The sequence below is a fragment of the Streptopelia decaocto genome, assembly GCF_964273445.1.
Source record: "Streptopelia decaocto genome assembly, chromosome: 8".
Taxonomy (NCBI): domain Eukaryota; kingdom Metazoa; phylum Chordata; class Aves; order Columbiformes; family Columbidae; genus Streptopelia; species Streptopelia decaocto.
The window spans coordinates 2547630-2561788 of record NC_138662.1 but is presented as its reverse complement, the minus strand read 5'-3'; the positions used below and the strand labels follow the sequence as shown (position 1 = coordinate 2561788).

Sequence of the window (14159 nt, the reverse complement as noted above, 5' to 3'; positions counted from 1 at the left end):
TTTAAATGCAACAATATTCCTTATGAATCAATACTGTAACAGAAGATGGAAGTATAAGTCCCCACATCTAGGAATAATTATGCTGCTTGTTCCAGGAAACAGAAATCTTCTCCCAGCTGGCAATATTATTTCAATTTGTACTTTTGTAAGGAGCGGGAAGGTTTCCCCGCAGCGAGTACCAATTCAACGGTTCGGATGAGCCTCAACAAGCGGCCGGGGTCGGGACAGCTTGTTGATGCGCTTCTCCATTTCTGTTTCCTGAAATCACACTGATTAGATACAACATGCAAGAGAAGATACCAACGTTTTGTTGTTCTCATTTGCAAACAACACTACGGTTCACTGCGTCCACCACCGTACAAAGCTAACATAACAGCGATATTCCTGATACGTTCTCTGTACTGTTACCACACACGTGTTCAGACATCTTGCTCATTTGCTCAGCATGAGTCCATTTGGTTCCCAAAGTGTATTTGGGTTTGTTTGTAGGTGTTTTTTTTTTCCTCTATACCCCTGAATTTGCATGATGAAATATCATTGACTAACAGAATTTTTTACAATTCCTTGAATATATAATCTCTATAGTAAGACTACCCATTAAAAATGTGCAAAAGGGGAGTTCACTTTGCACTTATTGCTCCAGGTCTTTAATAAACTCCAAACCAGCCGTTCCGTTTCTTCTAAGTCCCAGGACTCAGCCTACGCTACCCTAAGAGTCTCCCTTCAAATGATTAAAGGCACTACTGGCAATAATGAATGACAGAAAGGCGCTGAGAAGTCACACCCTATCATTGACAACTTTAGAATTTTCCTTTCTAAATGTACCATAATTTGGCACAATAAAATGAAAAAGTAACAAAACAATTCCAATTTGGAATTTAACTGGTACAGTTGTATAAAATTCTGTTAATCACTAATACTTCAACTTCCTAAAACCCAGGAATTCTGATATTTATAGTTAATACTAGTTATTTAATATTTTTCAAGTGCCTATTACTGTTTTAACCAGAGCAAAGTCAAGTTTTCTTCTTGTTACATTGAACTATTCCTAAGAATAATAATACAATATGAAAAAAACCCCAGAATTTGAATACCCTGGATTTCTTAATGAACATGGCAGTTAAAAAAAATCAGTAATTTAAACATAAAACTTAACTTTTTATGATCATAAAAAAGCTGAAGCACAGTTTAGCAGAGCTCCTGGTTTTGTCGAATCTCTTTTCTAATCACAATCTAGAGCCCCTACAAAATCTCTGCCGTACAAATTCCAAGATCACAAGCCCAAACTGGAGGGAGACTATGACCACAAACCATCTTATAAACTCTTCTACATAAGGAATTAAAGAAGCTAAAGAAAAATATCCAAATATCAAAAGTGCACAGGTTTAACAATCAGATAAAAAACTGAGCGTCTGCAATGAAATAAGAAATTCCCCCACCCGAACATTTCTAGTAGATCATCAACTAATACGGTGATCGTTACATTTGCAGGTTTCTTCAGCACTTGTAAGTTTTCTTACTGCAGCAGCACTTACAGGTAAAGCTTGTTTGTTTTATAGCTTCAGGCATAGAAGGGAAGTTTCAGGTAGTACATAGGAAAAGGTGTTTTCAAAAGTTAGGATGGGGTCAGTGGTTTCCATTCTTTGTGCTACCACATTTAACCAGAACGAAAGCGGCTAAGAAATGCTGTTACCCTGCTGGAAAGGCCTTCTCCAGGGACTACTCTACAGCTGAAAAACGGAAAAATAAAAGAGCATTAGGGAAAAAACAAACCAACAACACTGTTTATTTCTCTATTAAAGAACTGAAGCCACAAGTGCTGCGCAAGCGGGTTAGTGGGCTGGGGGCTGTTAGGTGGGTGGGGTGGGAAGGGGCTCCCCAAGCTGGACAAGGCTCGACGCGCTTCGCCTGGAAGCAGCAGCTTTGCAGAAAGAAGGTTTCTTACAAGTACTGAATAAAGCTTTGCTGTTGAAGCACAAGTTAACGGCCGTGAATGTGCAAGGAACATTTCCAGTGAAGCTTCAGGTCTCCAGAAACATGCGGGTCAGCGGATCATGCAGAGAACAGCGTCCCGAGGAGCCTGCTCGCAGAGGTAGGTGACGGCCTAAGAAATTCTCCATGCGTTATCCCAACCCATTGGAAGTGATACGAAAGACTTACAGCAAATGTACGTTTCAAGAAATTGTTAACCAAGAATTACAAGAGTCAATCTTAAATAACATCTAAACACAGAAACAGCAGGATCAAGTCGCCTTACCACCATTCCTCATTTCTGTTCAGATCAGGTGCTGCAAGAAGTTAAACCATCACCTTGACAAGCTCAAATAGTGGGCAGGTTGGCTTTCTTGTGTTTTAAAGATTCACATAAATGAATGAAGATGGAAATGACTACTAAGACTATTGGGCTAATAGCAACATTGCTCATACTTGGAACTGAAAGTGTGAGCGAAGACTGATAGTAATAGTCACCGTCTGGTAACACTGAAAGCTTTACAGAAGGTTCTAGTTAATTTAACAATGCATTCAATTCGTTTCTCCAATTCACCTTCTTGCCATCAGTATTTTCCAAAAATACTGCCAGCAGAGACGTGGAAGCAGTGAAAATTGTCTAAAAGCTCCCTACCAGAGCGGAAGCAAAACCGTCACTGTTGCTACTGCAGCAGAGAAAGTGAGCACTCAAATGCCTGCTTTTCTCAAGTCTGTCTTAAAATTACAATTAATGCAGGAAGGAGAAGAATAAAGGCCTTTTGGAAGATTGTGCAGCAAAGAAGAGAAAAGCAGGATTGAAAATTGTTCAAAGATGTCTCACTTCTAAAATATCAAACCTGCTCTTTGCAATATTAAAGCTCAAATGCAGGAGAATTCAGTGTTTTCTAAAAAAAAGTAATAATAGACGCACAGGGCCTAGTTTCTAAAGCCAGAATTGCCATTTGTTTAAACTTCTCAAGCAGTGACGTTTGAGCAACGTATTAGACCTACATCACTCGAGGGGGTTCTTTCCTCCTCTCAACGCAATTCTGGCATTTGACATTGGGATGGTTCCCAGCTTTGTAGCCAGGTTTCTAGTCCCATTTGTTTCAAGTCTCATTGTATGAATTTAGAGTCTTTTGCCTGTGTCCCCCCAATATCTAAGAAGCCCCAGTCACCTGTAGTTTCCCCTCCCTGTGCTCCTTATCACCTTCTCTTAGCACCGTGACATCTCCTGGCTACTTATAGGCAGAGCGGCGATGCGGAGGAGCAGCTGCCGACCGGCTCCGAGAAATGGTGGTGAGATGAGGCAGTGCCACACCAGCGACCTTGGAATGGCTTTAGAAAACAGCGCTAGCAAGCAGACTCGCGTTGCTTTTAGTAATACTATAGGCATACAAAATTATTCCAAAGAGTACAAAATGAACAGGGCTTTACATTAAAATAAAGCGTGAGGCTAGGCACTTTGAAACTCTGGTTCGAAGAAGCAAGCGTGCCGCCTTGTGCTCCGTGAATTTGCCACGATTTCAGAAGCAACGTTTTCGACCTTTTTCTCTTATGTAGGCACCAATTATGAAGTACACTTTCATATTATCAAACATATTGTAATTAAGAGGCTAAAAAGGCTCCTTAAAACGTCAATAGCAGACGATGGTTTATTTGTTTGTAAAGATTAATATCTACGCTAAGCTACTTCATAAATAATTATCAGCAGGATGATCTGGTTCAATTTCCTGTGCCTATAATGTAGAGCCCTGTGAAACATCTGCTTGCATAAGGAATGCAATTTCGTTTGTGTAATTAAAAAAAATGATCAGAGCTCTGAAATACTACCCTATTTCAATTAATACTGCTAGCTGAGAAAAACTGGTTTGTGACCGACAATACTAGACCATAGTCACATTAATTCTACACATATAGGTTGTGTGGCTACAGTAATATATAAAACAGATGCTTTCCAAGTGTTACGCTTGCAAGGAGCAACACGAGACCACAAAGATCCTTTCAGGACATGACGCTTTTCCACAGCATAACTTCTTAAAGTGGAACTGTCTACCAGGTAGGATCCCAATTCTTCAAAGTTAAAGTTTTATATCAGATGGGGTAAATATTGCATATTTTAAATAGAAATGTGCAAGTTTCTTCTGGTTAACCCTCTGAAGAGAGGGAAGCAGAGTGTAAATAACGTACCCTACCAAGCTTTTTCTAGCTTTTATAGCCCATAAAAGCTTTAGGACTCTGGTCAGTGGTGATATGACAGCAAGTTCTCAATATCTGCCACAATAGGCAAATGAAGTTTGGTTCCAGTTTCAAAATGCTCTGCATTTTCAAGACAAACCTCTAATTTTAACATCTGCTTTTCACCACTTCTTCAGCCACAATAACAAGGAAGGTTTTCTGTTCGTTTCTGTCTGTGACCGCATTTATTGAAGTATGCTGCAACCCTGGAGAAAGGATCACGTCTGTGCCTACACAAACTACAATCAGTAGCACCCGATATACTCTATCAGGTGTACTCTTTTAACACTTACCATAAACAGCAAAACCCATACATGTTAATTGTGGAAAAAGCTAATTCCTTTCCACTGTTAACTTGTTAATAGCATCCCCATACTTATGAATCCGTTACAGTTAAGACCACCATAATACAATTTGTATTACCTGGTTCAACAACATACTAGTACAAGTCAACTCACTGCGACATTAGATAGTGGGGATTTACGCTGACAGTTACAGCATAAAATAAGATGCATAATACGATTTTTTTTCTACACACGTGTCCTAGTCACAATAGATTTTGTATTTCTCGCTACAAAAAACCTGGTTGTTAAGGACAGATCCTTCAGACCTGTCTCCACAGGACCGAACGTGACTTACGCTGGGGTTACTGCTCTTGGCCTTGGAGGCGGATTTTGTGCGCACCCTTTTGGACTGCTCGTGGTCCAGCTCCAGGTGCTCCAGGCGCTGGGTCAGTGCCAGTTTCTGCTGGATAGCCATCCGCAGCAAGGAGTTCAGAGTCTTCTTCTCATCCTCGGCTGCCGCCAGCTGCCGCTGCATTTCATCCAGCTGTGTGACGTATTCGTCACATCTGCAACGAGATACGTTCATCTTTAGCCATCCTGTTTCCCTCTATAAAACACGAATCCCTTGTGTCTGGCTGCTATTAGCAGAGTGACAGCTCTGCAGTTGCTTGCATACACATGCTTTTAAACATGAACTTCAACCAAACCTGTAGAAAATTGTGATTACTTTCCACTGGGTTTCTTAGAATCCCACACTCGGCACTTCCGTTCACACCTCTCGAGATGTGCTATAATTAACAGCATCCATAGATAATGAAGGTATGGAGCCTGAAACAGAAGTGCTCCTGTCTGAAGGCTGCCAAGATCTTTCCACAGCGAGCGTGGAAATCACTTTTGTCTGTGTTCACACAGAGACCGTAACGGTTCTGGGCTTCAGGCTGCACAGGGACTCTGGGGGAATACCAGGAGTGCTGTAAAATGACTGTTACTAAAATAGCTATTAAAACCATCTGATGAGCACCTGAACCTTGTAGTTTGATACTCTAGACATAGAGTTTGAATAGCAAACTTGCAGTGGTGACTGAACAGCATTGTTAAAAACGAGCGTTTTTTCATAATTCTGCTTTAACCTGCTCTGATTCCTTATGTACATATTCTACAAATAGTGACTTATTGCTGTTTAATCTATAGCAAGTTCACTACCAAAATTAAATTTAAGACAATTAGACAAAGGAACAGAGTGTTGCTGGGAACCCTGCAGGGAAGCTGTTTCATTTACAGTCATTTTCACTGAGATTGGGTGCTATTTAACTTGCACAGTGTATCGTGAACAGCTTAAAAAAATTAATGTCTTTACATGGAGACGTGTATTTACTGCACGTGGAAGATAAATTATACATATGGATAGGAAAATAAATATTCATAAGTACCAGCTGGAATCCACAATGGCCACGTCTGTAAAATACAGCTTCTTCATAAGAGCAAAAATTTCAGCAGAGAAGTTCCTTTTAACATCAAAATGGAATCCCCCCGACTTTAAGGGACAGTTGTCATCATTAAGTAAAAAAAAAGAGCAGGCTAGGGAAAAAAACCCCACAACAAAACACCACCACTACAAAACCAAACTGCATTCACATACAGATTTACCAGCTGTGCTTATACTGTCAAGTCCTGAACGCTGCTCTCCCTGATTTCAAATAGCAGGAGTAGGCCTATACTCCTAATTATATTTGCTTGGGAAGAAAGAAGGGAAAGGAAAAAATAGAATGTTATTTTTTTAATACATATGGAGAATAACCAACAATCCAGAACTATTCATCTAAAACCCGTGTGAACACCGTGTGCTGCAGCTCGGCGCTGAGGAGGGAGGGAGCTCAGGGCGCTGAGGAGCGGGAACCTGTTCTCCCGAGTCTCTGGCGCCCAGCACGGTCTCTCTCGTACTGTGCAGCGTGTCAGGGGTTTCGCTTTTTAGAAAACAAACCCCGGAAGCTTAGATTTGCTAGAAGCCCAGAGCTGCCCGTTCCTCTTCACAGCCAGACGGGCCTTACAGGGCAGAACCAGCCCTCCCGCCTCAGGGCGTGGGAGCAGAGCAAGGGCCGGACCTCACCCGGTCACCAGCGGAGGAACGTGGACAGAAACAGCCTTGGGAAGTCGGAAAATATGAGAATAGATCTTGGGGGCATAACAGTCCTGCCCTGCTGCCCTAGAACATCCACCTGTTGGAGAGCAGTGTAGGGGAAAAGGAGCTGGGGGTCCTGGGGACAGCAGGATGAGCATGAGCCAGCACTGGGCCCTTGTGGCCAGGAAGCCAATGGGACCTGGGGTGGGTTAGAAGGGGGTGGTCAGTAGGTCAGAGAGGTTCTTCTGCCCCTCTGCTCTGCCCTGGGGAGACCACACCTGGAATCTTGTGTCCAGTTGTGGCCCCTCAGTTCCAGCAGGACAGGGAACTGCTGGAGAGAGTCCAGCGCAGCCACCAAGATGCTGGAGGGAGTGGAGCATCTCCCGTGTGAGGAAAGGCTGAGGGAGCTGGGGCTCTGGAGCTGGACAAGAGGACACTGAGGGGGGACTCATTCCTGGGGATCAATATGGAAAGGGGGAGTGTCAGGAGGATGGAGCCAGGCTCTTCTGGTGACAGCCAGTGACAGGACAAGGGGTAATGGGTGCAAACTGGAACACAGGAGGTTCCACTGAAAGATGAGAAGAAACTTGTTCCTGGTGAGGGTGGCAGAGCCTGGCCCAGGCTGCCCAGGGGGGTTGTGGAGTCTCCTTCTGTGCAGACATTCCAACCCGCCTGGACACCTTCCTGTGTAACCTCATCTGGGTGTTCCTGCTCCATGGGGGGATTGCACTGGATGAGCTTTCCAGGGCCCTTCCAACCCCTGACATCCTGTGTTTCTGTGATCAGACACCTATCTTCTTTTCTGGGGGGTTGAGGAATTTAGAATTCCTTATACTTCCCTGAGTTTCAAAGATTGTTCAATATAGAATTGTCTCTTCCTTCCCAAGAGACAAAAGGATTCTTTTTACAGCTAGAAGTAAACACTGGATTAAGACATTGGAGGTGACCAGGATATAATGCTGGGTCACCAGCTTAAAAACGAAGAGGAAAGCAAAAACGTTTGAGAGAAATATTGTAAAGATTCCACTTAACTGACTTAGGCTCCTCTGCCTGGCGTAACTCTGCACTGCCTACTTTCTTTTTATTAAGATTTTTAAAAAACATTGAAATATAGTGGAAATTTCATTTGAAATTAAACAACCAACCAACCCACCCCATGCTGATGACCAAAGAGTGAGTTGGGGGTACTCTACTATTTTTTTCTTTATAAATAGTTCATTCTTCTTTCTTCAGCTCTTCTAAACTCTATAGAAAATGCTCTTTGTTGTTTTGCTCATTGAACAGTTATTTACAATGGATAAAAGCTATTGTACATAAGGCACAGACTGAACATTACTGGGAGGCCTGAGGGCTATGGGATTTCCTCCCAGTTTTCAAACAGAATCGTTACATCTGAGGTGAGAAGTGCAAGTCTGGCTATATCACAAGTTACCTTTCTGCTTTCTTTTCTACTCACACCTCAAACCTGACTCCTTCAAAGCTCCAGTGCTGCAAACCAGGGGAATGTCCAGAAAACGGCACCAATTCCTTGAGGAACATAATGCAAGTGCTTCAGGAAAACACGATCTGGCAGCACAGTGACCTGTCCCCATCACCCCGGTTTCATTCTCAGTACTACCCTGCCAAGAGATTTGGGCAAGACAAAATAAGGGGGAGGTTTTTCCCCTTTCCCAGATCCCTTCTTGTGAATCAAAATGTATCCCCAAGGCAAGAGGGGCAGATTTCTCCCCCCACCCCACCCCACTTAGGAACAGAAAACAAAATAAGACATTACGGAAAAAAAAAGCGAATCCATTTCAGTAAAGCAGAGTAGGGATTTCCCACACAGTCTCGCTAATGTCCCTTAATCGTCTTCTCTAAACGTTTCTGATGTTCCTCTAATGCCTCTTGATCAAACACAGCGAGTTGTGCCAAACCCGATAGCTGACTCTAACACAGAAATGCTGGTCAGAGGCTACGAGGCAGCAAAATCATTTTCATGTGAGCCAGGCTATAATTAAAGCCACGAGTTTGCCTCCAAAAGGTTATTGTAGCAAGTCATTATCTCATCAAGCACAAAGGTTTAAAACATCACACGACTCTCCTCAGAAATTACATGGCATTCACTACTTCAGATCTCTAAATTAGCTTCTTTTTTTTCCATAAAACTCCGCACAGGGAGTTTTCCCTTCCTTTCCAACCAAAAGGAAGCGTTACCAGTAGTTTTTACTGCACCTGAGCAACTGTTCTCCCATACACCGGTGAGGACTGGGGAGGCAGGGCTGATAACTATGACTCCGCACAGATTGGGCATCCTGATCCTCTTTTCCCGACCTTTCGGTCAGACGAATCGCTCCAGCCCCAAACGCAGCCGCTCTCCGACGGGTTTCCCTGCACAGGGGATGGGGACCTGTCCCATTCACCGTCTGCCTTCCTGACTCCCCGTTTTATTTGCTCAAAAAAATTACCCTCTCTAAGCATATAGGGCAACAGAGCCCCTAGCACTACTTAGCTTAATGCAAACTAATAGTAGTAGTACCAACGGCAGCATATTTTTTGTGTTATCTATATTTTTGCTGCTTTGCAGCTATAATAAAAGATCCTTCCCTTTTACAATTTCATTTGACATGTGCTGAGCTACTTCCCCGCTGTATATTCAATGCGAAAAATCATTAGAAGGTCGGAAGAGAAAATGCCTTTGTTTTAAAAACATCTCTGAAAGCAAATAATGGAGCTTTCATGCTTTAAAGAAGAATAAGAAATTAGTGTAAGCCTGTTGTATATTCACACATTCGCAGTTTAAAGTGGATTGTGAACAGAGGGCTTTGATGTTGCCTGTTTTCTTATGACTGGTAATTAACAACGATGAAAAAAGGAGCTTAAGGAAACATCAACCAGGCTTTTAAAAACACCGCTAGCTAACCCAAACTTCTACACAGAGGAAAGAAATATCCTGCATGTTAAACATAATGATGAGAAAAAAATTAAATCATTTAAAACACTATCTGAAGCCAAATTATTGAAAGCTGCACACCACTGCTTCCCACAAATGCCATTTGTCCCTTATTTTATTGAAGCTTTAGCATGTACTATACTATATAAAACATACAGCTAAATTCACTACTGAATCAAGATCTGTTCTGGGATAAAATAAAACGTCCCCAAATGCACCTGGGTATAATGATACTTTCCCCTCCTCCTCTGCAATCAATGCAAGGGCCGTGTGACAACTTCCAAGGCAGATGTGACAGAGAAGGCCTGTTCAGAGAAGCACCAGCTCCTATAGCCAAAGATTAAATTGTCAACCTACATAAGAAGTTAAAACATGGAAGATTCAATAGCAATTTTTGGCTTTATTAAAAACTGGGAACTATATTAGCAGAGAAGCGGTTAAAACGATGTGTAAATGAGCACTGGCTGCGTTCGGCTATAAGGGATATCGGCCACTCGCTACTTCAAACTGAATCTTTATATTAGAAATTAATAGGAAGAGTGAATTTTAACACTGCCCCCACACACTCCCTTACGTCGACCCCTTGTGAAAACGAGCTCATCTGCAGAGAAACGGACAATTTTGTATTACAAAGGATGAACGCAGGAAGATTATGAGACGGTAACGAAGCTCCCGAGTCTCCTTTCAGAAGGTGGCCCCAACTCTGCCCTGTGGGGCAGACGCAGGTGACCCCACCACGGCCCTACGTTTACAGCAGATTTAGGCAAATTAGGATTACAGATAAACAACTTCAAGGGAGTATCTATGGAAACCTTAGTCAATTGCTGATTTGTAATTCCTTCCTCAATACCTCACACACTGAAAACTCACCTGAGTTGCAGATCTGAACGGAATAAATGCTATGACCTTTATTCATATAAACCATTGGGATTTTCACCAAGAACTGAGACTAGTTTATAACAAGCTGTAGTTTTCCAGAATGTTTATCATCAGCCATGTGTAATCAATGTCCATTAGTAAAAGCTATTAAATAATAATAAGGAGACATCATAAACTTTTACAGCAAATTCTGTCCTAGAATTTAAAATAAAACTCCTTTCTTTTTTATAGTTAAAGGCTGAAATGACTTCTAATCTAGTGGCACAGGATTGTTAATTTCCAAGCTATGCCCCAGGCAGGATGTTTCCCCAGCCTGCGCTGAGCGGGTAACGCCGGTGCAGGATCCGTCCCACGGAGCTGTGCACACACTGTGTTCTTAATACAGATTGTGAACACTGACACTTCGTACTAATTGCCAAATGAAACCAAGACTGTCTAAAAGTCTATGGATACAAGTAGCTGCCTCTGCACCAGTCCCCCATATAAGGTATTTTGCAGCAACTCCCGATTAGAAACAAAAGGGCAGACAAGCAACATCTGGCATTGTCTTTACTCTGAATATTTCTACAGCAGCACTATTATATACGGAAACACCTCCCATGTTTTACACTCCTTAGCAGCAGGTGTTCAAACAAAGCACACAGGTAAGTGGAATGGACAGAGCTACCCCAAAAAATAACTGGGAGAAGAGCACAAACTCCTCGTTGCCACCCATGTTCAGGGTCCACCTACAACGGGCACCTTCACCAAGGCTGAGTCTTTATATACCCAGCATTACTTGTAGCAGATATTTTGATTGCCAGACACATTTAAATTCTAGAGCAGGCACATCATTATTATAAACATGACTATGTGCAAGACATCACTCCTGTCTTTTTGTAGCACCTCTAAGACAGCCAAATGCCTTTGTCGTGCGTGGACGTCTCCTCGCTTTCACGTGGCTGCTGGCAGCCCAGACATTTTTCTTTCCAGATGTCATTCGTCACCTCTAGATCTCGCCCCAGGAATAGGAGGCAAATGCTGTTATTCCCCTCTGGGAATCCCATTCTGGAAATTTTCAAAGTCACATTTTCTGTGTCTGGCCCCTCCGAGCGTTTATCCTATGGGATATTTTTAGAGAAGCTGAATACTTCTACTGTGCAGAGACCAGTATGAAGACCCTTGAGCTGTAATTCTCAACCTGGAAAGGTTCCGTGCGCTGTTCTGTGCATGAATTTAAACTCCTTTATATTCTGCAGGACTTTGATGTCCATGGACACAAGAACAGTTTCCCAAATGCTTTGGATATTTGGAAAACTGACCGAGCTTTTGTGATTCTGAACGGACATATGTATTCATTTGAAACACCTTTTCTCCACTAATGAGCAACAGCTAGCTGCTAATTTATTGTGTGTATTCATGGGTTTGTTTATCACAAGTACTATCTTGTAATTTTAATCTCATGTGACACGCTGTCAGTCTTTCCAGTATGTTCTAACACTGGCCACTTGTCCCCTTGCTGACTTGTTATGGAGTTTGTCTCTACGTTTATTTAGTTTATGAAGCACTGGAACTTGGGCCTAGATGTAAATAATGGCTGTCCCCATTTGTTCTTGGTTTTTCAAAGACATCTGTTACTGCTACATTTCTTAATTACCGTTCTATCTTTATTTTAGATGGACGAGAAATGGCTGTTCTCTTACTATTCTTGCTTGTTCTCAGGCTCTGGAAAAGAAACCAAAAATACACAAGTTGTGAAACATGTGTCTTTAATCAGAGGAGCGAAGATGTATCCTAAGACACTTCTCTGAGCCAGTTTAAGCCTGTCAGGGTTTATCAGGACAAACGCAACTTCATATAATAGTTTGGTTTTGTAGCGGAGCGCTGGGATGCGGCCGGTCCCACGGGAGGGACGGGCAGAGAGGAGATGGGGGCGTCCTCCCGGGAGCGCACGGGGCGCCTCTCACCAACGGCACAGGCAAGGAACTTGCAGGATGTATCCAAGGACAGAAAAATGGCACGGGGAAGAGAAAGGTGAAAACCCACTTTGCATATGGTAATATACCCTTTGCTACACTTAGCAGAATTTTTGGAAGAACGCCTACCCAAATTCGAGCAAATAAAACACAGGGAAAAGACTAGCACAATAAAACAACCTTTTTCTTTTTAAAATGTAAAATTGTGTTTCAGCTCTCTCCTTGTCCAATCCACAACAAGCTTTTCTCAGCGTATCCTTTCCCTGGCCGTGAAGCGATGGCCATACTGGCCTCCTCCTCTTCATCTAACCATCCTTGAAGGACTTTAAGCCTCAATTGGCAGCTGATGAATCTGCACACCTGTGCTTCATAATTGGAGCGTATTCTGGAAAGTGCAGACTCAGAGGTGTCCTCCAACCAACCAGAAGAAACCTACAGTCTTCTTACTCCTTCCTTCCTTACTGAAAAGCTAAACAAGCCTCATGCTTAAATGCCAACCTGGATTTTTCTCATCTGTTTTGATACAGTATGTTTTTTTCTCCACAGTCGATCTTAAGAAATCCGAGCTCTAACATGCTTGCGGTTTGAATGACAAATTGCTTAGAGGCAACCTGGAAATATATCTTGACCTACAAGAGAAGGAAACTGCGCTTCACTCCCACCCAGCATCATTAGAAAACAGGACATATTTCCTTCAGGTTCCCTCAAACACTAGGGAGACGCTCTTTGTCTAGCAAAGAAAGGAATCAGCCTTTCTTCTGACAATGTTTTAGGGTAAGATGAATTCATTTACCTCAAATTTGCTACTAACCCCCCCCCCCCTCACACTTCAGTAGGGATTTCTATTGTTCCGTATTAAAAAATATCCTTCCATTTTCTTAACTGACTAAATGAGAGTTAAACAGAAATCAATATTTCTGTTTACCATCGAATATTTCTGGAGGTTAAACAGTTTTTGTCAGGACCAAAGAGCAGCAGCTCCCCCAGCATGGTTTGAAGCGACCTGAACGCCACCAGCGGTACCCACCTCTAGCCTGGGAATCCCTGTTCTCACTCCCTGCTTTTTCCTTCCTTGGTGCTGTTAACATAAGGTGTTGGTCACGTTAAAATCAATACATCCTCAGACACTTTGAAAGACACTTCATTCATATGTACCTGAACAAAGACCTGAGTGAAATGAGTTAACTGCAAATATGGGCTCTTTATACTTTTTCGTTATAGAGATGCAGTAAAACTCAGATCAAACTCTGAGAGCAAATACTGCATTCTAAAGTATTCTGTAAAGTATTTCCATTGTAGATTTCATTTGCAAACAAGCTAGTTATTGGTTTATACCACCTAAGGTAAAAATTCTAAGATGAGTGGCTTCTGTGAAGCCATATTCTCTTTTGCCACTTTGCAAGGATTTATTCTTTAAAATACACAACATGCCCACCTCAGATATTATTCTAGTTCAACGTTGCAACTCTGCTGTGAAAGTGACTGCTTTCTTTACAGTGTTCAACCATGTGAATACGAGCTATTCTGTTTTAAATTGCTAAGTACATTAACTCATAACTGCAGTAGTGCCTTTGGTGTGATGGATTTTGACAAAGACTATTTTGTGAAACGTTCTTTCAAACAGCTGCTCCAGATAGCAGGTAAAGTGCAGGAGCCAGATGGCATCCATAAAGAGAAAGAAGTACCAGTTGCCAACTTGTAATAAAGCTGAAGGCTGCATCCGAATGCACATTTGCTGCATCATTGCCAGGGCCTGGTTATTGACGCTTTGCAGCCCCCAAGCT

At 42.4% G+C, this 14159-nt stretch overlaps 1 protein-coding gene across 2 annotated transcripts in view; it reads right to left on the bottom strand.

Moving 5' to 3' along the window:
• Nucleotides 1–489: 489 nt before the first annotated feature.
• The window catches only part of BICD2 (BICD cargo adaptor 2), a 90365-nt gene continuing 76695 nt past the window's right edge, over nucleotides 490–14159 (bottom strand). The window contains exons 7-8 of one of the 2 annotated variants that reach the window (XM_082060110.1): nucleotides 4846–5056; nucleotides 490–1730 (exon numbers count right to left, since the gene is read on the bottom strand). In XM_082060110.1, coding sequence (XP_081916236.1) covers nucleotides 1725–1730; nucleotides 4846–5056 — 217 coding nt within the window. In that variant the 3' untranslated portion in view covers nucleotides 490–1724. Of the gene's footprint in view, nucleotides 1731–1758; nucleotides 5057–14159 lie in introns of those variants that run through there. The other variant, XM_082060109.1, reaches the window with a different exon arrangement.